Genomic DNA, 25,132 nt, shown 5'->3' with positions numbered 1-25,132 from the left:
TTTAGAAATGCTTATACTATTGCAGAATATTAAGATTTGCACTGGATGTTTACTTTTATATTTGCACATTAAAAAGCAAATAAGCTACTTTTAATTTTGTTAAATGTTAAAAGTTTTAAATGTTTACATTGTTACAGAATATTTTGTCATGTTGTTGTCAATGTTGACTGAGTGGCCATACTTTTTTTTTTGTAAATAAAAGTCATGCCTTTTGAAAAAACTGGCCAACATTTATTTTTTCATCTTCATTTTAAATAAAAAAAATAATCGGTAAAAGGAAAAATAATCTATAGATTAATCGAAAAAAATAATCTATAGATTAACACATTAATCGAAAAAATAATCTATAGATTAATCGATAGAAAAATAATCGTTAGCTGCAGCCTTACTGCATTTATTAGATTTTTGGCATTATCACGTGTGACTGGGATATCTTTATCTTCCATTCCTCCACTGCTTGTGTCAGTACCTGCGCAAGGTGACTCTCGTAGATCCCAGTCTGCTGTGATGAAGTGAGCGCTTATAGTTCCCCTGGACGTCCACCCGTCTGTCATGAGCGCAACAGATGATGCTCGGGATAGTTCATCCACAACTTTTTTCTTCTCCTGCTCATAAAGCTCTGGCACAATCTCATCGCTGAAGTGGGTGCGCGACGGGATGTCGTAACGTGGCTCAAACACGTTCAGCATGTGTTTAAAACCCTCGTTTTGCACAACCGAGTCTGCACCTATGAACACACCGATTCAACGGCGCGAGGCGTTAAAGCTCCTCCGTTACTCCGCTCGCCATGACCACGCTGTGTGTGGACTGAATGTGCCAACAACTGTTTGTTTCATATATCAAACCGCGGATCACGTGTGTCCTCCCCTCCCCACACCCACACCCAGACACACACATAGACCGCGCCTTTTTTCTTCTCTCTGGCTTGTGACAGAGGAAGATTCAGAAGAACGACACCGCAGCGCTTCTGTTTCTAGCCGATACTACATCAAAAGTAACGTAAAATAACGCAGTAACGCATCATGTAGTAACGGTAACTGAGTTACTGAATATAAAAAATAACGCGTTACATTACTAGTTACCGCCGAAACTAACAGTAACGCGTTACAAAGTAACGCGTTACTGTTAGTCCCAACACTGGCAACGAGAATGAAAGCAACGCAGGAAAATCTAAAATCAGCCATTTCAGACCACTGCAAGAGGTAAAACCATCTAATGAACTGGGAGGCAGCCAAGGTCATTAGAATGGAAAGCAACAAATTCCATCGGTGGATCAAAGAGGCGGTTGAAATCAGGAAGCGGACCCCAAAGGCTGTCAACAGGGACGAAGGAGCCTACCAACTATCCCACACCTGGGACACAGTCCTACAGGGCCGCCCCCGGCTGTTTGGTAGACATCCAGAAGCCAGGGACACCGCCATCCCATCACTTCAGGTGGGATGGAAAAATCCATATAACACGTCACAGACGACGTCACGCTAACATCATGTGACACCACTGATGAAGGCTGCAGAAGCAAGGTAGCCGAAACTTGTCAGGTACAAAACTTTACCTTAATAGCCTATATAAATCAACCATTCATAAAAAAATGAATTACGGTAGATGTTACCCACCTTGCCACAAGCAAGGTGGGTAATATCTAACATCTACCATATTTTTTCTAAAATGCCAAAAGCAACCTGTCACAATTGTCAGGAGACAATGCCATTACACCTTTTGGCCCTCCATGTTGGCAGCTGTAACAACGAAGTCTGTGAAGTGAGTTGCATTTCATTTGGTGTTCATGCTTACATTGAATATTTGAGTTATTTTTTGTATTTGTTTTATTTTATCATGGCTCAATCACACTTGGGCAGACACTAACTCCGATGTTGAATGTGTCTCTGTGTATAACTCGTCAGCTGAAGAGACAAATGCTGTCACAGCCAATAATTCCCCATGCTCAGTAATCAGTGATCACTGATTACGTTTGTCTGTGTCAATTTGATTCTTAAATAGATTACTGTGATTACCAATTTTTATTTTCATTCATCATGGAGACTGCCAACTAATTGACATTGGTTTTCTGTTCTAAGCTTCTTGAATCCATATAAATGGTTGATCACTTGAACAAGTGTAATCACTATAAATGTTGGCACTATTACTCGATCAGTGTATTGTTTCCCTGTTAATTGGATCAGTCACACATAGGCAGTCACTAACTCCAGTGAGTATCAATATTTCTGTTGTTCCACAGCTGGAGAGCAGATACACTTTAAGCTAATGCTTTCAAATGACTATTTTAAAAAAATCAGAATAATAACACTTTTGAATTTGGATGATTCATGATTAATGACAGGTTATTTCATGCTTGCATAATATAAATAAACTTGAATACGATCCCAATATTTGTACAATGCAATTGTATTGTCAAAATGTCATCCAGGAATTTGTTTTCAAAATGTTTTACTTAGAAGCATGTCATTTATTTGTTCAAAACATGGCAACAGTTTTATCTGAAGTCCAGTCATGGTATATTTTAGAGTGAAATTTGCCAGTTAGCCCACTAGTCTGAATGTCGTTACTAATTTTTTTACTGACGTACTCTATGCATTGATCTGATCACTATAACAACCTGTGCCACCTTTCAGGTAACATCTGTGGTAAAGGTGTATGTACGGGGAAAATAAACTGTGAATAATTTGCATGCATGATTAATGCTAAATATTTTTAAATTCATCACAATTCATCTCAATTAGCACTACTTTAAACGTACGTTTTTGGGTAAATAACTGACTAACAACTATTTCTATTTTCTATTCTGTGAAGATTATCAGCTGCATTGTCCTCCATGGCTTCCTGCTCCATATGTGGCAAGTTGTACCCTATGCGCAGTCTGGAGATGCATGCAAGTTTCTATGAACAGAGGTACTTTTCCAATAATTGCTTATCACGGGTGTCATGATAAGATAAACATACTTTATTCATGCTCATAGGGAAATTAAAAAAATATTAGTATCAGGAATGTTTGAAAATTCACTTTTTTCAGCATCTCTTATGCCAGTGGGATTACTATATCTCCACCAAGAACAGCAGCAAGCACATCCGACAGTATGTTATGGGATGGAAACATATCCCTTTTTTTTTAACTCTGTAGCATGCAACTAAGTATAAGTATATGTATTCAACAGTGACGTGCAGTCAGGGGAGGCAGGTGAGGCGGGGCCTCACGTGCCATCATGGAAAGAAAAAAAATCTAAAAAGAAAAAAAAAATTTTTAATTGTTATATGTATCCAGTGATTATACTATAAACTTATTTCCATTTAACTTCACCAGTTTTAGATTATTTTTATTCAAAATCGCTGAATTTTCACATTTGCCGTTCAAATACTGAGAAGAGACTTGCGGTGATCAGCAGCCAGTTGAGGCACGTCACTGAGTTGAGCCTCACCCTGGATTGCGCAATGACTCGGCTAACTGCTGGCCTGCTGTGCAGTGGGACTGTATTGCTATATGAATTATATTATACATTTCCATAGTTTAGTTAGCTGAGGTATATAATGTACAGTGTATTTTGTCAACAACTGTATGTGTGTAGCGTATTTCTTGTGCTGAGCAATCATAAAACGGCTGCGAAGACGCACTGTGTGAGGCACGCAGCAATCCCGCCTCCTGGTGGGAGAGTTGTGCCGGATAATGCACCCCTGGCGTAGAATGCACCCCCTGATGGGAGTGTTATATCAACTAAAGCCCACACTTAAAGTTTCCACGTGCAAGATTGAATCTATTTAAAAAAAGTTATTTAATAAGAAGCCAAAAAGTGCAAAAACAATAATGTTCGTGTTGGAGGAGTTGTGAATGACTGCTGGGACACAACATTAGACCACAACACCCTGATGCCCATCTGCAGCACGGATGGGCATCAGCCGATCCGCCTCCACAGTCATTGCTTATGCAATGAAAGAGTTCGGCTGGTCGCTAGAGAAGGCATACAACTTTGTCAAGGAAAAGAGGAGCATCACACGACCGAACGCAAGTTTCATGCGACAGTTGGCAGAGTACAAGGGCATCCTCAATGCGAGGTACACTGCATTTCTTGACGTGTGCGTGTAGTTGTCCAAACTCATTCCTATTTGTCAGATTTGTATTTGATCTATACATTCAGCAAACAGAGGTGTTGGAGGAGTTGTGAATGACTGAAATATGAAATCTGTGCTGCAGTCGCTGCTGGGCCACAACATTAGGTACACCTGCAGACTGCAGCACAGATTTCATATTTCATTCATTCCCCACCCCCCTCAACACGAACATTATTCTTTTTGCACTTTTTGGCTTCTTATTAAATAACTTTTTAAAATAGATTCAATCTTGCACGTGGAAACTTTAAGTGTGGGCTTTAGTTGATATAACACTCCCATCGGCATTATACGCCGGGGGTGTATGGACTTCATCTATAAGTAAAGGTAAGACCATAATAACGTTTTTTTTATTAAATGTGCTTTTTTGTGTGCTACAGTTTGTATGTGTAAAGTTAAAGTCAAGTTAAAGTAGCAATGATTGTCACACACACGAGGTGTGGTGAAATGTGTCCTCTGCATTTGACCCATCCCCTTGATCACCCCCTGGGAGGTGAGGGGAGCAGTGGGCAGCAGTGGCGCCGCGCCCGGGAATCATTTTTGGTGATTTAACCCCCAATTCCGACCCTTGATGCTGAGTGCCAAGCAGGGAAGAATGCTGGTATGAGCTTTTAAACACAACCCGTTAACTGCTGCCAATCAAATGGTGAATAAGATACTCTTTAGGGTTCATATGTTTGTATATCTGACTGTGATGAAGTCAGTGCCTCACCAGCCATGAACCTCACCGCATGTCACTGGTATACAAGATTTATATTTACACTGAAATATTCTGTGCCCTGTCAGATTGGAAGACGGTTGCAGATACCTAAAGAGCTGTTTGGCTATTCACCAAAGAGGTACTGAACAATAGCAATTATTCAGGGACGGCGTGGCACGTTTGGGAGAGTGGCCGTGCCAGCAACCTGAGGGTGCTTGGTTCAATCCCCAGCTTCTACCAACCTAGTCACGTCTGTTGTGTCCTTGAGCAAGACACTTCAAATTAGGAAGTGTCTTGCGCTAACCACAACCCTGATGGGTTGGGGTTAGCGCCTTGCATGGCAGCTCCCGCCATGTGTGTGTGAATGGGTGAATGTGGAAATAGTGTCAAAGCGCTTTGAGTACCTTGAAGGTAGAAAAGCACACTAGTATAACCCATTTATTCTGTAGAGAAACATTTCTCAGTGGACTTGACGAAAGACCAGGAAGAACATGTAGCAGCCGAGAATATAGCCTCTCAAGGATGTGGTCTGCCATTAATTTACAGGGATGAAACATGATTTTTTTTTTTTGACCACCCAGTTTGCAGTTGAGCAGTTTTTGTATACCAAAAGTTTTTTACTTTCCTTCACTCACTCTCGTATCTCTGGTGTGTTTTATTGCCATGCATATTTTAATGATGATGGTACATGTAAAACAATTGGTATATTTGCTGAGATGGAGACTAGGCGAGGTGGTTAGATGTGCTAATTAAAGGTAAGCAGGCCACTGGATGAACCAGTTTTTTAAAACGCCTTATATAGAAATAAAACAAAAAGCCCAACAATAGGAGCATGGGGAGCTTATATCAAAAAGTGAAAAATGACAATGACAATTGGCTCAATTTGCAAAATATGAGTATGTAACTGTGCACAAATATGTGCTAAACCGTGCATACATTTAAACATATCAGGTAATCATTGATATTCTTACCTGTGGTTTTGTTCTTACAAAAAATACCCCAGCCAATGTCTGTGCAGAATTCATAAACATCCCAGGGTTTTACAAACTGATCAGTGTAAAGGACAAATAAACTAATCAGAACAGTATCTTAAAACCAGAGTCATCGATTGTAATAAATCTGCATCTTAATTAAATTATTGATACATTAATAGTGTTAATGTGTCTATGTATATGTGTCTGTTGAATTATCCATCTATTTCCTACCACTTGTCCCTTTTGGGATCGCATGGTGGCTGTAGCCTATCCCAGCTGCACTGGGGCGAAAGGCGGGGTACATACTTGCCAACCCTCCCGATTTTTCCGGGAGACTCACGAATTTCAGTGCCCCTCCCGAAAATCTCCCGGGACAACCATTCTCCCGAATGTCCCCCGATTTCCACCCGGACAACAATATTGGGGGCGTGCCTTAAAGGCACTGCCTTTAGTGTCCTCTACAACCTGTCGTCACGTCCGCTTTTCCTCCATACAAACAGCGTGCCGGCCTAGTCACATAATAAATGTGGCTTTTACACCCATAAGTGAATGCAAGCATACTTGGTCAACAGCCATACAGGTCACACTGAGGGTGGCCGTATAAACAACTTTAACACTGTTACAAATATGCGCCACACTGTGAACCCACACCAAACAAGAATGACAAACACATTTCGGGAGAACATCCGCACCGTAACACAACATAAACACAACAGAACAAATACCCAGAATCCCTTGCAGCACTAACTCTTCCGGGACGCTACAATATACATCCCCGCTACCACCAATCCCCCCCCACCCCCACCCCCCATCTTTCGAATTCGGAGGTCTCAAGGTTGGCAAGTATGGCGGGGTACACCCTGGACAAGTCCGCAACTCATCACAGGGCCAACGAAGATCAGCTGTATGAAAATATCACTTGGCCATAGTGTACATACAGTATGCAACTCATTCCACAGACAACTTGGCAGTTTTTTGGATAAGGGTGAAATGTGTTAATGACCGATAATATACAGACAGCAATTTAGTTATGACGCCTATTTAAAAAATAAACATTTACTTACTTATGGGTTGTTCAAAGATCCTAACGCCTGGCCTCTCTCAGCATTCATCTCCTGTGTGGTCAACATTTATATCAATCAAAACATCAACTCATTATATAATGCATCTATCTATCCATTGTCTACCGCTTGTCCCACTTAGTAATAATAATCTCAATAAAAATAATAATCAACATTTGACTCACTGTATGAGTTCCTGCGTGCGTGGGCAGCCTTTTTAGGCAAAGTTAAGGGAGCAGTTCAGAAGCTAGCTTGAATGCTAACGATACATGTGTTTGCTCAGTGACGCACACGCTGAGAAAACCTAACTTGCTTACAGACAGATTTACTGATAACTGATTTGAAGAAGACTAAAATACTTCTGACAACTAAGTTATTGTTCAAAAATGAACTTTTACTCACAGCAAGTGTTCGAGCGCGGTCCATCGTTGTTGGCTTCAACGAAGAATAACACGATCAGTGGCTGCAAGGCGCCAACTCGTGGCGAGTATAATGACAGGCAAGGGAGCGTACTTACAAAACTATGAGGGGCCGTTAGGGATATTATTCAGAATTACCTCTTACATACACAACTGAAATGCTCTCACATAAACAACTGAAATGTTTTTTCTCTCAAACACACTACTGAAACATTTTTATACACACTACTGAAATGCTCTCACATAAACAACTGAAATCTTTTTCTCCCACACACACTACTGAAACACTCTTATACACACTACTGAACACTCTTATACACACTACTGAAATGCTCTCACATAAACAACTGGAATCTTTTTCTCACACACACTACCTAAACACTCTTATACACACTAATGAAACACTCTTATACACACTACTGAAACAGTGTTTCAGCCAAATTATACACTTATACACACTACTGAAATGCTCTCACATAAACAACTGACATTTTTTTCTCTCACACACTACTGAAACACTCTTATACACACTACTGAAATGCTCTCACATAAACAACTGAAATCTTTTTCTCACACACTACTGAAACACTCTTACATACACTACTGAAATGCTCTCACATAAACAACTAAAATGTTTTTCTCTCACACACCCTACTGAAACACTCTCATAAACACTACTGAAATAGTTTTCTCTCACGCACACACACACACACCTGGAAATATTTTTCACTAGTATGTATAAACGGATTTCACCTCTGTGTGTGTGAGCTTTTCTCTCGTGCGTGTGAGAGAAAACAATTTAAGTAGTATGTGTGCAAGGATTTCAGTTATGTGTATGAGAGCATTTCACCAGTGCATATAAAAGAGGTTGCATTCCGGTTCCGGTTCACCAATAATGCCCGCCCTTTTCAGACAAGTTTTTTTTATATTTTTATTTTTTTAAAGCCAAGTTGTTTGTGAACAAAATGTCTGCCTAACTGCCGTCAAGTAGCTTAACCGAGGCAGGAGCTCTACTTCATAATTTGACGACTTCAGCGGAGAATATAAGAACGATCAGGCTGCAGCCGTCGGTTGCACCTGCATGCCACGACACCGGAGCGGCCACACAGCGATGCAGCCTGGAGCACTCGTTCCGTTGCGAGTGTGCGCCGCAGCATTATCAAGAGCAACGTTTCAGCTCATGGACATCGGGGCAAGAGGAGGAAAAGGTAATTAGACATTATTTATTTCTAAATTATTGTTTAATCCCACGAAATGTAACGCAACATGGCATTGTAGTGAGCTAAGCAGTTAGCCTTGTGTGCCTCCACTACAAACAAGTTAGCAACTAGTGTTTCCGCGGGTCCTAAGAGTCTGACATCTATTGCAAACTTGGCGTTTGTCTCGGAGGAAGCGGAAAAAGTACACTGTCAAATCAGCTAGTAGTGTTTGCAGCGTTGTTGCTATGGTAACATGTCGAAATGTGAGTCACGTCGTGGTCCCCAAACTACAGCCCGTGCCAGTTACGGCCCACCAGCGTCCAAAATCCGGCCCGCGGGAAATTTTAGTTTTTTAAATTATTTTAAATCTGTCTTTTCTAATCCATTTTTTGGTGTCCCTAGCCGCTCAGGCAAATCATGTTGTCTAAAAATGCATTTTCCCGTATGACTTATATTGTCTTAGCTGTTTTCATGTGATCTGATTGTTACATTCTTATTTCAGAGTCACCACACAGCTGCATGACCATTTCAACAAGGACAGATTTAACAACCTCTGGATTCATGGAAGTTGGCTTCCAAACAACTTCTCCCCACACAAATATATTGTTTGGAATATTCAATATATTTCACATAGAAACATACTAAATATACTTTTTTTTTGCTCAAAAAAGACTCCTTAAGTCGTATTATTATTTACTTTTCAAATGTTCTTGTAGTCAGACAATCTTTTCAGTATATTAGAGGGAATCTTTACCTGACCTGTTTGGACTGTCATCTGCAGTCTTCTTCAGAAGGGACACCTGACTGCTGTGATGTGTTGCCTATCAGCTCTTCATATAGGCCTGGACAACCAGGCAGACTACTTGATGGTCAATGGGGGAGGAGCTAATAGGCAGGTGACCCTTCTGAAGAAGACTGCAAATGACAGTCGAAACACAACAAATATATTGTTTGGAATATTAAATATATGTCACATAGAAACATACTAAATATCCTTTTTTATTTTGCTCAAAAAAGACTGTTTTAAGTCGTATTATTCATTTACTTTTCAAATTAGCAAGAAGTGCTTGTCACCATATTCCATCGTTACCGGAATACACGATCAGTCCATGCGTGCACGAAGACAACGTCACTTCCGTCAAATTGTTTTACGCAATTATGATTGTGCCTGTCATACCACCCACACAGCAAAAAGACTCCGCGGCGGATCCACCGCGGAGGTATCGCGCTTTCCGGAACGGACCCGCGAAACGGACCCGTATCGGCGTCCACTTGCTCTCAGGAATGGATCCGCCACGGAGGCGTGGCGCAGACCCGCCGTGGCGCCGAGCTGGATCCGCTCCGAATCCATGATCAAAACCTACCCGCCGCGGACCAGCAACGGACTCATAAAAACCCTGGCTCATCTGGCCCGGGTTCCGTTTTGGACCCGTTTATCTTATTTTCAAAATACCTTCTGTTCTTGCTATAGGATAAAATAGGAAACTAAAAAAATCACTAGGCGCTATATATATATATATATAGGCTTACATATGCATTGCCTTGTATTTTTAAACTAACAATATTGTCAATAGGCAGAAACAGAAAATGGTCAATTCACTCTATAAAGTAAATATATAATATATATAAATAGTAAATATAGTAAATATACATATTTAATCTATTAGGCTACAACTTCAACGAAATGCTGCTCCATGCACAGCTAACATATCAGAAAATGAATAACTGGTGAATGACAAGAAGTTCAATAAAAGATTGTTTAATTGATACATTTCTATTCCTCCTGAGGAGGTGGAGGCGGGACTCGTCTCCTGGTTGCCCAATCCGTCGCCAGGTTGAACCACCTGATGGCGTGTTTGGTGACCTCAGCGTCCGTGGCTGACCTTGTCACCACATTTTTTCTCACAGCACCTGTAATCAAACAAGATTACAAGACAGATATGTTTATGTTTATGGTATGTAGCATCCAAAGCCAAGTATGCTTACACAATACAAAATATCCCATCCATCTTCTTCCGCTTATCCGAGGTCGGGTCGCGGGGGCAGCAGCCTAAGCAGGGAAGCCCAGACTTCCCTCTCCCCAGCCACTTCGTCCAGCTCCTCCTGGGGGATCCCGAGACGTTCCCAGGACAGCCGGGAGAGATAGTCTTCCCAACGTGTCCTGGGTCTTCCCCGTGGCCTCCTACCGGTCGGACGTGCCCGAAACATCTCCCTAGGGAGGCGTTCGGGTGGCATCCTGACCAGATGCCCGAACCACCTCATCTGGCTCTAGGTATTAAGGAGATTACATTTGAAAAATAAACAATCCAAAATGTTCAAACAATATCATTATTTGGTTCTTTGATCAGAGTACTGTATGTGGATAAATCTGTGTGGTTTTGTCATGTTTGTTTGATTCTGTTGGATGACGGCGGCGTGGGGCATAAATAAATATCCATAACCCAACTTTGGGAAGTTGACATTGTTTTCTTATTATATTTGTACTATCATTCTATGTTTGTATTCGTGTAGGCCAGGGGTGTCCAAAGTACGGCCCGGGAGCCATTTGCGGCCCGCAGGTCATTTTTTAACGGGCCCACGGCACATTTTAAAAATACGATTGAAAAAAATAAATAACATTAAAAGTGGTATTTAAAGAGCAAACAGGTGAAATGTAACAAGAAAATGTAGCAATGGTTATTCTAATCACACAAAGCTGCCATGTAGACGGTTTCTTTCTTTAAACAATAATAATGAATGCGAAGAAACGCATTCATTATTCAAGTCGACAAACATCAGTTGAAGCGTTACGTTAATCTGACCAAGAGAATAAGTTTGGGAGCAGCTACAGGTATGATGGTTGCTACGATTTTTAAGGCTCCCCCCACTATTGACTTTGAACGTATGTAATATTTCTTTGAATTATATACTTACTGAAAAGCAAGGTCTTTGTTGCCATTCTGCTAAAGGCCTTTTTGTTGTTGACACCCTTCCAATTGATCTGATCTGAAACGTCATCTGTGAACATCCTGCCCAGGATGTTCCAGGTCACCCGCTTCACATCCTGGCCTCCAATGGTGGCCAAAGAAGAAATCTAAAAGGCAAAGACATCTCTTTAAACAAACACATAAACATTTTTAAGCTTAAGTTGCATTTAAAATGTTTTTGTTCCTGTTCAAAGCGTCCAGAAATGTAAAAAAAACAGAACCTGTTCTCTTGGCTCATGGACCTATGCTACCTTTACACACGATGTCAAACCAGGCAGATTGTGGCTCACTGACATAATCTTACCACTGGGAGGGTAAGGACAGGCCTGGTTGTCAGGGCTGATTCAATAGAATATTTGCATAATCATGGACAATCAATAATCCTAATGGCACCACTCTTTGTCGAGCTGGGCCATTTGATGGTTCATTCAAAATTGCCTCCACTGCCTCCAACTGTTCCAGTGGAAACTGGATATTGGCCGGCATTTCAACTTCTGGCCCCGGGGTAATGGTCAACCTGCTGGTTAAGAAGTTGACCTTCGCCATCAGCTGGTCTTGGGTGTGTTTAATAGTTTCCAGCAGGCTAAGGATCTGGACCTCAGCCACTGTTGACAAACAGCAGTATAAAATGTATCATGTTTCAGTGTTTATCCTCATTACTCATAATCCTGACATTAGCTATTGACCTTAGTTAATGACAAAAGTTATTGACAAAGTTTGAAGAAAATATGTGATTGGTTGTGAATTTGAATTTTTTCCAAAATCTGTGGCACAGAATGACCAGCCGGTATTTGTCAGTTATTGCTCACCAGAGCAGGAAATGTTGTCGGCCATTCTTCCCCTTCGCTATGTTGGCCTGTAGGCCAGGCTGGATCCAGGCTCTTTCCTATTACTGTAGAAACATGACAAAAACAAGACAGAACACACTTACACTAGCTACCTGTTCTTTTTTTCTGGCAGCTCAACCTCATTCTCTGCCTCAGATTGCAGGTCTGAGGTGTTGCAGCCGTTTCGATATTTTTGCATTATTTTTAATGCGTCTTTGTAGTTGTATAAAATTGAATATGTTAAAATTAACATGAGTTTCAAATTAGCTGTAGAGCTGAACAGAATATTATTATTATTGATGATGATGTATCAGGTCTCTTTCTTACAAGAGACCTGGTCAGAACATAGACAGAATAGGTTATTCCAAGCAGAAAGAGAAGCAACTATGACGTTATTTTTAAACAAGAAATTTATGAATTTGCATACCACAATGATGAAGCCTTTTTTGAACATCTACACAGGTCCTTTGTCTTAAGGTTGATAAAGAGACAGGCACAGTCTTTCTATTCATGTTTGCGCTAAAAGACAAGAAAATACAGTAAAGTTTATCATTGATCGTTGTTTCTAATGTTATATTTAAATAAATACATTGTTAAATGGTGGTGTTGTCTGTTTCATTGCTACAAACTAGACAAGATATAGGGCAACGTTAAATTGTGGGTGCATTTCTTGATTCGGCCCCCTGAATAGGCCAAGAGCTGCTAGAAAAATGTGTAAGCAACGTTACATTTTAACAAACCAGAAAGTATCTTACTTGATTAAGCGAACGCAGCAGGAGCAGTTGTAGGCAAAAATCCAGGCAGTAGATGATGCTGCAAAACACACAAAATAGAAGATGGGACCAAGTTCCATACAGTCGCATAAGAAATTATGAACAGGCGCAAAATACATTAGTTGTCTGAACTGATGTAAACAGTGATTAAAATAATTTCTAATTCATTCATTTTAATTATAAAGATTGCAGATAGACACTTTACATTATACATGTAACAGTCACTGTTCTGCGTTGTGTCTTTTATAGTGATGCACACACAGGAGTTGAGTCGTGGAGGATTTATTCACCTTTTCACACAGTCCACAGCAGCAGCGGAGTTTTTGGCCCGTGCGCAAACTCACCAGACCAGAAACACCGTAATATCTGCCGCTAGCTACCATTAAGCTAATCCACGTGGTTAGCTTAGTGCTAGCGGCAGCATTTAGCATATGAAGTCTGTTTTTTACAACAATTTAACACCCCTAACCGGGATTTAACCCGCATGCTTATCAACAAGTCACAAGACAGTGTGCATTCTTATAGAATACTTTAAAAGCGACAACCAAAAAGTTTATAAAAAAATAAAAGGAGATGAGACATAAAAAACGTGACTTACCAGTTCCGAGCGTCGCATCAAGAAAAATAAACAACAAATAAACTTTACTTAACTACCATAACATATTCTGCCGAAATTGCTATTCCATTTTAAATAAAATTGCTTTTTTTTTTACAGAATATAAAGTTAGCCACAAACACGTCCATACTGCAGCAGTCAACAGGCTGGCGTCGTCCTTCTCTGACGTGACGAGACTCCCACATTGACGACGGTTAGTCATATACTTGAGTAAAACAAATTTTCCCTCCCTAACGAGGACGACGCCGCCATCTTCGTCCCTTTGTGTTTTCCCTCTCTCTCCTTGTCCCGCCCCTCCTCTCCTGTCATTCGCCAGTCCATCAGCCTGCAAGTCATTGATTGGCCGAGCCTATGGCCAAGGTCCTGGCTGCGATTGGATGAAAACATTGCTATTCCAAAATAGCCTTTTTTTACAGAATATAAAGTTTTACTGCTAGTCCTAATATCAAACAACGTCATTACAATCATATATAACTGATGATGGAAACACAATGTCAGGCCTGTCCCTGACAGTTTGCATGTGTTAGTTTTTTCTCTGCGTTTGTCTTAGTTTTCTGCCCAGCGCTTTTATTTTGTCTTTATTTCCTACTTGTCTCCCTGAGTGCTGTGTCCCCTCAGCTGTGACTGATTGGCACCTGGCCACACCTGGTGTCAATCAGCCAGCTGCTATTTAAACCTGCCTTCCCCTCCAGTCAGTGCTGGATCATTGTCATTGTCATTTTCATTACTACCTGTCTTAAAACTTGTCTCTGTCTGTCTACTTTTGTTTCACTCTGCTCATGTCCTAGTTTCTTCGTGTCACAGTAAGTGTTTTTGTTCCTTGTCCAAAGTTAGCCTCTGTGCTATTTTAGTTAATAACCAAGTTTGTTCTCCGCCTTGTGCGCGCCTTTTGTTGTTACCCTTTCGTTTGTTGTTTTGCCTTAGTGTTTAATTAAATCATGTTTTCTTGCACAATGCCTTCCGCCTTCTCTGCATCTTGGGGTTCGTCACCTACAATTCCTGACATAATGATCCAGCCTAGTACGAACCTCGCGGAGATTTCCTTGGCGGAGAGGCTTAACAAAGCGTTATCATTGATGGCCGAATCCAAAAAAAAGCTTTGCCTCGTTTTGCAATCCCTCCCACCCATCCCTGTCCTATGTTGGCTTCTCGGGGGACGTCTGGGATCCGTCCCTTGAGGGGGGGGGGGGCTATGAGTGGCTGTGCAGCTAGGGAGGCACAGCTACTTCTCGCCCCAGTGGGTTTGCAATAGACGGCGCCTTCATCTCAAGTGGGTCTGCAACAAACGCCACCATCATTTCTGGTGGGCCGGCAGACGCCACCATCATCTCCGGTGGGTCTGCAACCTAAGGCGTCACCATGCACTCCGGTGGGCCGGCAGACGCCACCATGCACTCCGGTGGGCCGGTAGACGCCACCATGCACTCCGGTGGGCCGGCAGACGCCACCATGCACTCCGGTGGACCGGCAGACGCCGCCATGCACTCCGGTGGACCGGCAGACGCCGCCATGCACTCCGGTGGACCGGCAGACGCCACCATGCACTCCGGTGGGCCGGCAGACGCCACCATGCACTCCGGTGGGCCGGCAGACGCCACCATGCACTCCGGTGGGCCGGCAGACGCCACCATGTACTCCGGTGGGTCTACAACCTACGGCACCACCATCCTCTCCGGTGGGCCAGCAGCAGAGGGCGCCACCATCCTCCTCTCCGGTGGGCCAGCAGCAGAGGGCGCCACCATCCTCCTCTCCGGTGGGCCAGCAGCAGAGGGCGCCACCATCCTCTCCGGTGGGCCAGCAGCAGAGGGCGCCACCATCCTCTTCTCCGGTGGGCCAGCAGCAGAGGGCGCCACCATCCTCTTCTCCGGTGGGCCAGCAGCAGAGGGCGCCACCATCCTCTTCTCCGGTGGGCCAGCAGACGCCGCCACCATGCACTCCGGTGGGCCAGCAGAGGGCGCCACCACCATCCTCTCCGGTGGGCCAGCAGAGGGCGCCACCACCATCCTCCCCGGTGGGCCAGCAGAGGGCGCCACCACCATCCTCCTCGGTGGGCCAGCAGAGGGCGCCACCACCATCGTCCCCGGTGGGCCAGCAGAGGGCGCCACCACCATCGTCCCCGGTGGGCCAGCAGAGGGCGCCACCACCATCGTCCCCGGTGGGCCAGCAGAGGGCGCCACCACCATCGTCCCCGGTGGGCCAGCAGAGGGCGCCACCACCATCGTCCCCGGTGGGCCAGCAGAGGGCGCCACCACCATTGTCTCCGGTGGGCCAGCAGAGGGCGCCACCATCGTCTCCGGTGGGTTCTCCCACACCGGCGGACGAGCCGCCTCGCCAATTGCGGCGGCGTTCAACTCGCCGTCGCCACCTAACTCTTCCCCGCTGGTTGCGGGGACACTTAGCCTGGTGGCCCACCTCCTTGTCCTCCCTCCACCCTCCCGTGACTTTGGACTTTTTTGGGGCGAGGGGGGGTTCTAGAACGTCTGGTATCCGTTATAGGAAGGGGGGCTACTGTCAGGCTTGTCCCTGACAGTTTGCATGTGTTAGTTTTTTCTCTGCGTTTGTCTTAGTTTTCTGTCCAGCGCTTTTATTTTGTCTTTATTTCCTACTTGTCTCCCTGAGTGCTGTGTCCCCTCAGCTGTGGCTGATTGGCACCTGGCCACACCTGGTGTCAATCAGCCAGCTGCTATTTAAACCTGCCTTCCCCTCCAGTCAGTGCTGGATCATTGTCATTGTCATTTTCATTACTACCTGTCTTAAAACTTGTCGATGTAGCTCTGTCTACTTTTGTTTCACTCTGCTCATGTCCTAGTTCCTTCGTGTCACAGTAAGTGTTTTTGTTCCTTGTCCAAAGTTAGCCTCTGTGCTATTTTAGTTAATAACCAAGTTTGTTCTCCGCCTTGTGCGCGCCTTTTGTTGTTACCCTTTCGTTTGTTGTTTTGCCTTAGTGTTTAATTAAATCATGTTTTCTTGCACAATGCCTTCCGCCTTCTCTGCATCTTGGGGTTCGTCACCTACAATTCCTGACACACAAAGGCCGATCTTTACTGTGAATCTAGCAATAAATCTATACTTACGTTCGTGTTCCAGCAAAGAAAGTCCACAAATGATCGATCTTGGCTCATGCGCGTACACACCAGTAGGCGCGTCCACGTCCACGGGTGCAGACATTGGTTGCTCAGTATCCGTGTAGGCGGAGCCTATACTCTAGGCGGCGCACGCCGGTTTAGTTTTCCGCGTCCGTGTACGCGAATCAGACACGGGTCCGCTCAGGATCCGCTGTCTGACCGTACAATTTTCAGAGGCGGAGCGGATCCTCTAGGCGGAGCCAAAACGAATGTGACAGTAACGCGGGTTGGGCGACTTGAAGGCGGATCCGCATAGGAGTCTTCTGCTGTGTGGGCAGTTAACATGGTTTTCACTTTTGTAATCATTTGAATAACAATATCATGTCGCGGCATGCAGGTGCAACCGACGGCTGCAGCCCGACCATTGTTGCATTGAAAGTGTTCTTATAATCTCCGCGTCAAATTATGAAGTAGAGCTCCTGCCTCGGTTAAGCTACTTGTCGGCAGTTAGGCAGACATTTTGTTCACAAAAAACTTGGCTTTAAAAAAAAGGGGCGGGCATTATTGGTGACCAGAACCGGAATGCAACCTCACTTATACACACTGGTGAAATGCTCTCATACACATAACTGAAATCCTTGCACACATACTACTGAAATTGTTGTCTCTCACACGCACGTGTAAAAAGCTCTCACACACACACAAGTGAAATCCGTTTATACATACTAGTGAAAAATAATTCCGTTTGTGTGTGTGTTTGTGTGTGTGTGTGTGTGTGTGTGTGTGTGTGTGTGTGTGTGTGTGTGTGTGTGTGTGTGCGTGAGAGAAAAAACATTTCAGTTGTGTTTATGAGAGTGTTTCAGTAGGGTGTGTGAGAGAAAAACATTTTAGTTGTTCATGTGAGAGCATTTCAGTAGTGTGTATAAGAGTGTTTCAGTAGTGTATGTGTGTGTGAGAAAAATATTTCAGTTGTTCATGTGAGAGCATTTCAGTAGTGTGTATAAGAGTGTTACAGTAGTGTGTGTGTGAGAAAAATATTTCAGTTGTTCATGTGAGAGCATTTCAGTAGTGTGTATAAGAGTGTTTCAGTAGTGTATGTGTGTGTGAGAAAAATATTTCAGTTGTTCATGTGAGAGCATTTCAGTAGTGTGTATAAGAGTGTTACAGTAGTGTGTGTGTGAGAAAAATATTTCAGTTGTTTATGTGAGAGCATTTCAGTAGTATTATTTGCTATTTGCCATGATATAGCGATGGACACAGTGAGAAATGTGTTCAGTGGTTATGCTGGATCTGGGCCGCCCTAGGTGGCCAATCAAGGGTGTTGAAGGTGCCAAATTTGGAGTCACTTCAGTGGCTCTCTGTCTGACCTCATGTTCATGCAGCACATTGTGAAAACATTCCGGACATCCGCATCATCACACACATCAAGAAATGCAGATAAAGTTAGAGTGTGCTCTTTAAGCTCTCGATAAAGCCTCTCCTGATGGAAGTTATCAGAGTCCTCTTTTTGCAGCCTCTCAATGCAGTGCAGAACACTAGTAAAAAAAAACTGAAAACATTCTCTTCATTGCCTCTCACTTTAAAAAATAAAGCTTGAATCTGAAAAATGAAGAATATCATATGAACATACGTTGTGGATGAAGCAAGAAGTGCACCATATTCCATCGTTACCGGAATACACGATCAGTCCATGCGTGCACAATGACAACGTCACTTCCGTCAAAGTGTTTTACGCAATTATGATCATGCCCGTCATACCAGTTATCATGGTTTTCGCTTTTGTAATCATTATTTGAATAACAATAACATATAAAAGATTACATACAAAACAAATGTTACTTAAGAATACAGTATTTATTTTGAAACCGTACAGCATCGTTAAATAGCAAATAAATATTTTTTACTATTACTTTAAACACATCAATTCACAATACTGATCATTTAAAAGTCAAGTTTTTGTTACACCACAGATAGATTTTTGTTAAAATGTGTTGTTTAAAAAGAAGTATGCGATGAGTGAGTGGTGCCGCCGTGCGTCATTTATTGCGATGACAGAAAAATAAAAGTGTTTTAAAATGTGGCGATAATACTCCCTTTTTTAAAAGTACATTCTGTTAATTTTTATATTATTGTTCCCTTTTACTCCTTGGTAAGCTATAGTTTTATACAAAACATTAAAATAACACAGAACATGATGTAGCAGACTCCGTCGTAAAATGTTTAAGTTCCAGAAGTGACGTAGTCTACACGCATGCGTGGGCAGATTGTGTTTTCTGCTATCAATGGAGTAGTGTGCTGCAAACTTAGCAAAATTATATGTACTTCACTGTTTGGAGGAAGACAAAAGGCCATCCAACAGCAATGACTAGAATGGTGCATTTTTCTTTAATGCTATTTCCATAACAAAGATATTTGATATTAAACATTTTCAAATTAAGTATTTACAAATTATTTTCGTCATCATTTTCAATCATTAAACAATATATTTAAACAACACTAACAAAAAACAAGAAACGTAAGGAATAGCAGTTAAAAGTATAAAACAAAAATCAAATAAAAGCATCATATTACACATTACATATTGTTTTTTCTTTGATGTAATATTTTTATTATGTCCCTGAGAGGGACAAGCGGTAGGAAATGGATGGATGGATAATAAAATGAAAAACTATTTGGTTTGCATGACATAACATTGTATTTATGAATAAGACCCCGAACTGGACAAGCAGTCGAAAATGGATGGATAGATTATGTAATACTCCTAGTAGACACAGCAGTTTGACAGCATACTCAAGTTTTTAATGACATTTACCCTGTAAAAACAAAACCCTTTCTTTGAACTCAAACAGTGTATTGTAAGTACTAAACAGTATATTGTAAGTACTAAACAGTATATTGTAAGTACTAAACAGTATGTTGTAAGTATTAAACAGTATATTGTAAGTACTAAACAGTATATTGCAGTGACGTGCGGTGAGGTTCATGGCTGTTGAGGCACTGACTTCATCACAGTCAGATTTACAAACATATGAACCCTAAAGAGTATCTTATTCACCATTTGATTGGCAGCAGTTAACGGGTTATGTTTAAAAGCTCATACCAGCATTCTTCCCTGCTTGGCACTCAGCATCAAGGGTTGGAATTGGGGGTTAAATCACCAAAAATGATTCCCGGGCGCGGCGCCGCTGCTGCCCACTGCTCCCCTCACCTCCCAGGGGGTGATCAAGGGGATGGGTCAAATGCAGAGGACAAATTTCATTACACCTAGAGTGTGTGTGACAATCATTGGTACTTTAACTTAACTTTAACTTTACACATACAAACTGTAGCACACAAAAAGCACATTTAATAAAAAAAACTTTATTATTATTATGTTATTTCAGTCGTGTACTGAAATGCTCTCACATAAACAACTAAAATGGGGCATTTCAGTAGTGTACTGAAATGCTCTTACATAAACAACTAAAATGTTTTTCTCTCATACACCCTACTGAAACACTCTCATAAACACAACTGACATGTTTTTCTCTCATGCAGTAGTGTGTATAAGAGTGTTTCAGTAGTGTGTGTGAGAAAAAGATTTAGGTTGTTTATGTGAGAGCATTTCAGAAGTGTACGTAAGAGTGTTTCAGTAGTGTGTATAAGAGTGTTTTAGTAGTGTATGAGAGTGTTTCAGTAGTGTGTGTGAGAAAAAGATTTCAGTTGTATATCTGATAGCATTTCAGTAGTGTGTATAAGAGTGTTTCAGTAGTGTGTTTAAGAGAAAAGCATTTCAGTTGTTTATGTGAGAGCATTTTAGTAGTGTGTATAAAAGTTTTTCAGTAGTGTGTATTAGAGTGTGTCAGTTTTATGTGTATGAGGAATCAATTTCAGTTGTTTATGTGAGACCATTTCAGTAGTGTGTATAACAGTGTTTCAGTAGTGTGTGTGAGAGAAAAACATTTCAGTTGTTTATGTGAGAGCATTTCAGTAGTGTACGTAAGAGTTAATTCTGAATAATATCCCTAACGGCCCTTCATAGTTCCTGCTTTTCACAGATGATAGATATGTATTACACGCACGCACTTCTGAATGCTAGCGCACGGGTTGTATTACACGCTCACAAATCTAGATGCGCTTGTTCAAATTGTACATGGCAGAAGTGTTGCAAAAGTCACATGTAAGTAGACAGCCTATCTGCTTACACGTGACTTTAGCAGACAATAGACATCTATTGTCTGCTTCTCACAGACAATAGATGTGCGTGCACAGATTGAATTACACGCATGCGCTTCTGAATGCACGTACACAAGTTGTATTACACGCTCACAATTGTGGATGCGCGTGTAACAGAGGTAATTTATGATCTCAATTGCTTATTGTCTTATGACTCTTCTTATTCTAATGTCATTTTATTTTAATGTCATCTTATCTAATGTATTACATTTACACATTATGTAATGTGACTCTTTATTTTGCAAATTTTATTATTCTAAGTTTAGTACTATAATTTCCTATATTTTTTTATGGTCACTGAACGTCACATGTCCCGGCAGACTTCCAGGCTTTAGCCCCTATGTGTAGTCAGTATGCTCTCTTCCATGTGACGGTAGGTTGCCCGTGAATTAGCGTGATAGCTTGCAGCTATCTTATTAGCAGGCTAGCTGTGTTGCTGTAGGCATAAAGGAGACACATTTATGTTAAGTTTTGTTTTGATTTATTTCTGTGCAGGTTTAGAATGTATAGAGAAGGCTGATTGGAGACTCACTATGATTGTTTTTACCAGGTATTGTGTGTTTTTTTATCGTGTGTTAATGTGTTAGTCAGTCTGCTCTCTTCCATGTGACGGTTTAAAATGTATAGAGAAGGCTGATTGGAGACTCACTATGATTGTTTTTACCAGGTATTGTGTGTTTTTTTATCGTGTGTTAATGTGTTAGTCAGTCTGCTCTCTTCCATGTGACGGTTTAAAATGTATAGAGAAGGCTGATTGGAGACTCACTATGATTGTTTTCACCAGAATAAACCATGTTTGAGCCGGAAGAAAGGCTGGGTGTCGTCTTTTGGGGAAAAGCACAACGCAAAGGGGTACTACATCGCTACACGCGCGCTCAAATTTTACGTGGCAGAAGTGTCGTAAAAGTCACGTGTAAGTAAACAGCCTATTGAGGGGTTCTTTCTGATTATGGACAGACAGACAACGTTAAACACACATACGCGGATTTGAGTCACACACTTGGATTGATATACTGACACACAAATTAGTACACACGCATATGAATTGGATTACACGCGCACAGATTGAGATACACGTTTGCCAATAATTTTGCTACAATATTACCTTCATAAATAAGGAAAGCGTATGCAACATGTTGCTTTTTATGGTGTTGTTGTAATATTGTACATGGTAATTGTTATATATTGTATATATGTTATAGACATAATATAATATATCTGTATATATAATATAATGTACACATATTATGTATATATTCATATATATGTTATATTTTATATCGCTATATTTAGTCTATTTATACCTGCATTGTCCTTTCCATCCTTACACTTTTCATCATTGTAACTGAGCTACTGTGTTGAACAATTTCCCTTGTGGATCATTAAAATTTGTCTAAGTCTAAGTCTATGATGCTGATTGGCCAAACTGTGTGGGGAAATTGTGACATTGGACAAAGTTGCGCTTAATTTGCATGGATTGGTTGAATTTGCATTTCCCTCCAATTAATGCAAATTCAACCAATCCATGAAAAGTGTAAGGATGGAAAGGACAATGCAAGTATAAATAGACTAAATATAGCGATATAAAATATAACATATGTATGAATATATACATAATATGTGTACATTATATTATATATACAGATATATTATATTATGTCTATAACATATATACAATATATAACAATTACCATGTACAATATTATAGTATATGTGACAGCAGCAGCATAAAATAGAGAGTAGATCCAGCCAAAAATAGAAAATAGACATTAGAAACAAAGAGAAGTAGCTGACATAGAAGGTGTTGGGTAATAGGCAGATGTCATATATTGCTGTATGACGAGTGATTACACAGCTGAATGGAGTGCGGAATGAAGGAGTTCTTGAATCGCAGTGCGGGAAGGAAGCTGAAGGAGCCTGTTGCAGTATAACTGCGCTGTCCCTCAATTGTCAAGTGGAGTGGGTGGGCAGGATTGTCCATGATGGCCAGCAGTTTGTCCAGAGTCCTCCTGTCCCTCACTGACACAAACGCCTCCAACTGCGTGCCAATAGTTCGGCCGGCTTTCCGGATCAGTTTATCAATCCGTTTTGAGTCCCTTTTGCTGGTGCTGCTCCCCCAACAAACCACTGCAAAGTACAGGGCACTGGCCACGGCAGACTGATAAAATATCTCCAACAGCTTGCTGCACAAAATAAAGGACCTAAGCTTCCTCAGGAAAAAGAGTCTGCTCATGCCCTTCTTGTAAACAGCTTTGCAGTTGTCCTTCCAGTCCAGTCTGCTGTTCAAATGGACTCCCAGGTACTTATACTGCCCCACTACTGCCACCTCCCGGCCCTGGATCTGGATGGGCTCCATCGGGGTCATTCTCTTCCTGAAGTCAATGACCAGCTCCTTGGTCTTGTCCACATTAAGGACCAGATGGTTCGCCTGAGACCACCCCACAAAGTCAGCGATCAGTGTCCTGTACTCCAATTCCTGTCCCTCTCTGATACACCCGACCACAGCAGAGACACCAGAGTATTTCTGCAGGTGGCAGGACCTGGAACTGTAATGAAAGTCTGAGTTGTACAGGGTGAACAGGAAAGGAGACAGGACGGTCCCCTGTGGAGCACCTACACCACTGACCACAGTATCCGACAGGGAGCTCCCCAGTCGCACAAACTGGGGCCTGTCAGACAAGTAATCAGTGATCCAGGAGACAATGGATGAACTGACACTCATCCTGAGCAACTTGTCACTCATCAGAATTGGCTAAATGGTGTTAAAGGCGCTGGAGAAATCAAAGGACATGATCCTCACAGTGCTATTCCCACCATTCAGGTGAGAGTGAGCATGATGCAGCAGGTAGATAACAGCATAATATACTCCTACATGGGGCTGATATGCAAACTGTAGAGGATCCAGGGAAGGAGCCACCAGGGGTCTCGGCTGATTCAGCACAAGTCTCTCGAGGACCTTCATGACCTGGGACGTCAGGGCAACAGGTCTGAAGTCGTTCAAGCCCGATGGGATGGGTTTCTTGGGCACCGGCACTATGCAGGATGTTTTCCATAGCACTGGTATCTGTTCTAGCTTCAGACTCAGGTTGAAGATGAAGTGCAGGATCTCAGTTAGCTGAGCAGAGCACGTCTTCAGGACCCAGGGGTTGACTCGGTCAGGGCCTGCTGACTTGGCTGGATTGACTCTCTCCAGCTGTCGTCTTACATGTCCAGGTGTCAGACACACCGGGCTGCTTTCTCAGTGAGGGAAAAGAAACAGTGGTGGCAGGTAAAAGAGAAGGAGTTAGTGTATTGAAATTCAGGGGAGGTGTGAGAACAGGAGTAGTGGGGGGAGGGCCAGTAAGGGATGCATTGCTAAATCTATTGAAAAACAAATTCAGCTCTTTGGCTCTATCTACACCCCCATCCAGCAGTTTGGCTTTGTTGATGAAGCCTGGCTTTCATGCCTTTCCACACATCACGAGTGTTGTTCTGTTGGAGTTTAGCCTCTAGCTTCCTCCTGTCGGCATTTTTCCCTTCTTGCAGCTGAACTTTAAGCTGCCACTGAATCCTCCTCAACTCGTCCCGATCACCAGATCTGAAGGCTAGCTTCTCTTTATTCAGCAGCACCTTTAGCTGGCTGGTGATCCAGGGCTTGTTATTTGGGTAACAATGTACAGTTTTCGTAGGGATGATGGAGTCCTCACAGAAATTGATGTAGTCTGTGATGCAGTCTGCGATGCTGTCTTCCCGGTTTACAGAGTACTTCCCAGTCTGTAGTCTCAAAGCAGTCCTGTAAGGCAATCCATGCCTCCTGGTTTCTCCTCTGCACTGATTTTGTTGAGACAGGCTGCCTCCTCACAGCAGGAACATAATGAGGTGTTAAAAGCACCAGATTGTGATCAGACCGTCCCAGGGGGGCAGGGCAGTGGCTCTGTATACATCTTTTGAATTAGCATAAAGTAGGTCCAGAGTTTTATTTTCCCGTGTTGCACAGTGCACATATTTATGGAAAGTGGGTAAAACAGAGTCCAAAGAAACATGATTAAAGTCACTCGAAATGAGAATGGGGGCATCGGGATGTTTGGTCTGTTGCTTAGCAACAGCGGCATGAATGGTGTCACAAGCAACAGCTTCGTCAGCAGAAGGAGGGCCATACACTCCGATAAAGATAACAGAAGTAAACTCCTTTGGCAAATAATATGGTCAAAAACTTCCTAGT

The 25,132-nt window shown here is 42.3% G+C and overlaps 2 protein-coding genes across 9 annotated transcripts in view; one reads left to right on the top strand and one right to left on the bottom strand.

Annotated features, from left to right (window-relative positions):
* Nucleotides 1-25,132, top strand: part of eno4 (enolase 4) — a 147,547-nt gene that overhangs the window by 120,822 nt on the left and 1,593 nt on the right. For 5 of the 8 annotated variants that reach the window (XM_061963998.1, XM_061963981.1, XM_061963953.1 and 2 more), the window contains one exon: nt 2,809-2,907. The exons of 1 other annotated variant lie outside the window; for it this stretch is intronic. In XM_061963998.1, coding sequence (XP_061819982.1) covers nt 2,809-2,907 — 99 coding nt within the window. Of the gene's footprint in view, nt 1-2,808; nt 2,908-4,902; nt 5,121-13,750; nt 13,845-25,132 lie in introns of those variants that run through there. 2 more of the 8 variants (XM_061963944.1, XM_061963972.1) reach the window with 2 other exon arrangements.
* shtn1 (shootin 1) overlaps nt 10,213-25,132 on the bottom strand; it is a 177,509-nt gene continuing 162,589 nt past the window's right edge. Inside the window, exons 17-21 of the transcript XR_012051258.1 lie at nt 13,018-13,075; nt 12,245-12,327; nt 11,829-12,040; nt 11,383-11,542; nt 10,213-10,380 (exon numbers count right to left, since the gene is read on the bottom strand). The gene's annotated coding sequence lies outside the window, so the exon portion shown is untranslated. The remainder of the gene's footprint in view (nt 10,381-11,382; nt 11,543-11,828; nt 12,041-12,244; nt 12,328-13,017; nt 13,076-25,132) is intronic.

The sequence above is a fragment of the Nerophis lumbriciformis genome, linkage group LG02 (genome assembly GCF_033978685.3).
Source record: "Nerophis lumbriciformis linkage group LG02, RoL_Nlum_v2.1, whole genome shotgun sequence".
NCBI classification, from domain to species: domain Eukaryota; kingdom Metazoa; phylum Chordata; class Actinopteri; order Syngnathiformes; family Syngnathidae; genus Nerophis; species Nerophis lumbriciformis.
Note: the sequence above shows the minus strand (reverse complement) of the source record. Positions and strands in the feature narration are given on the sequence as shown.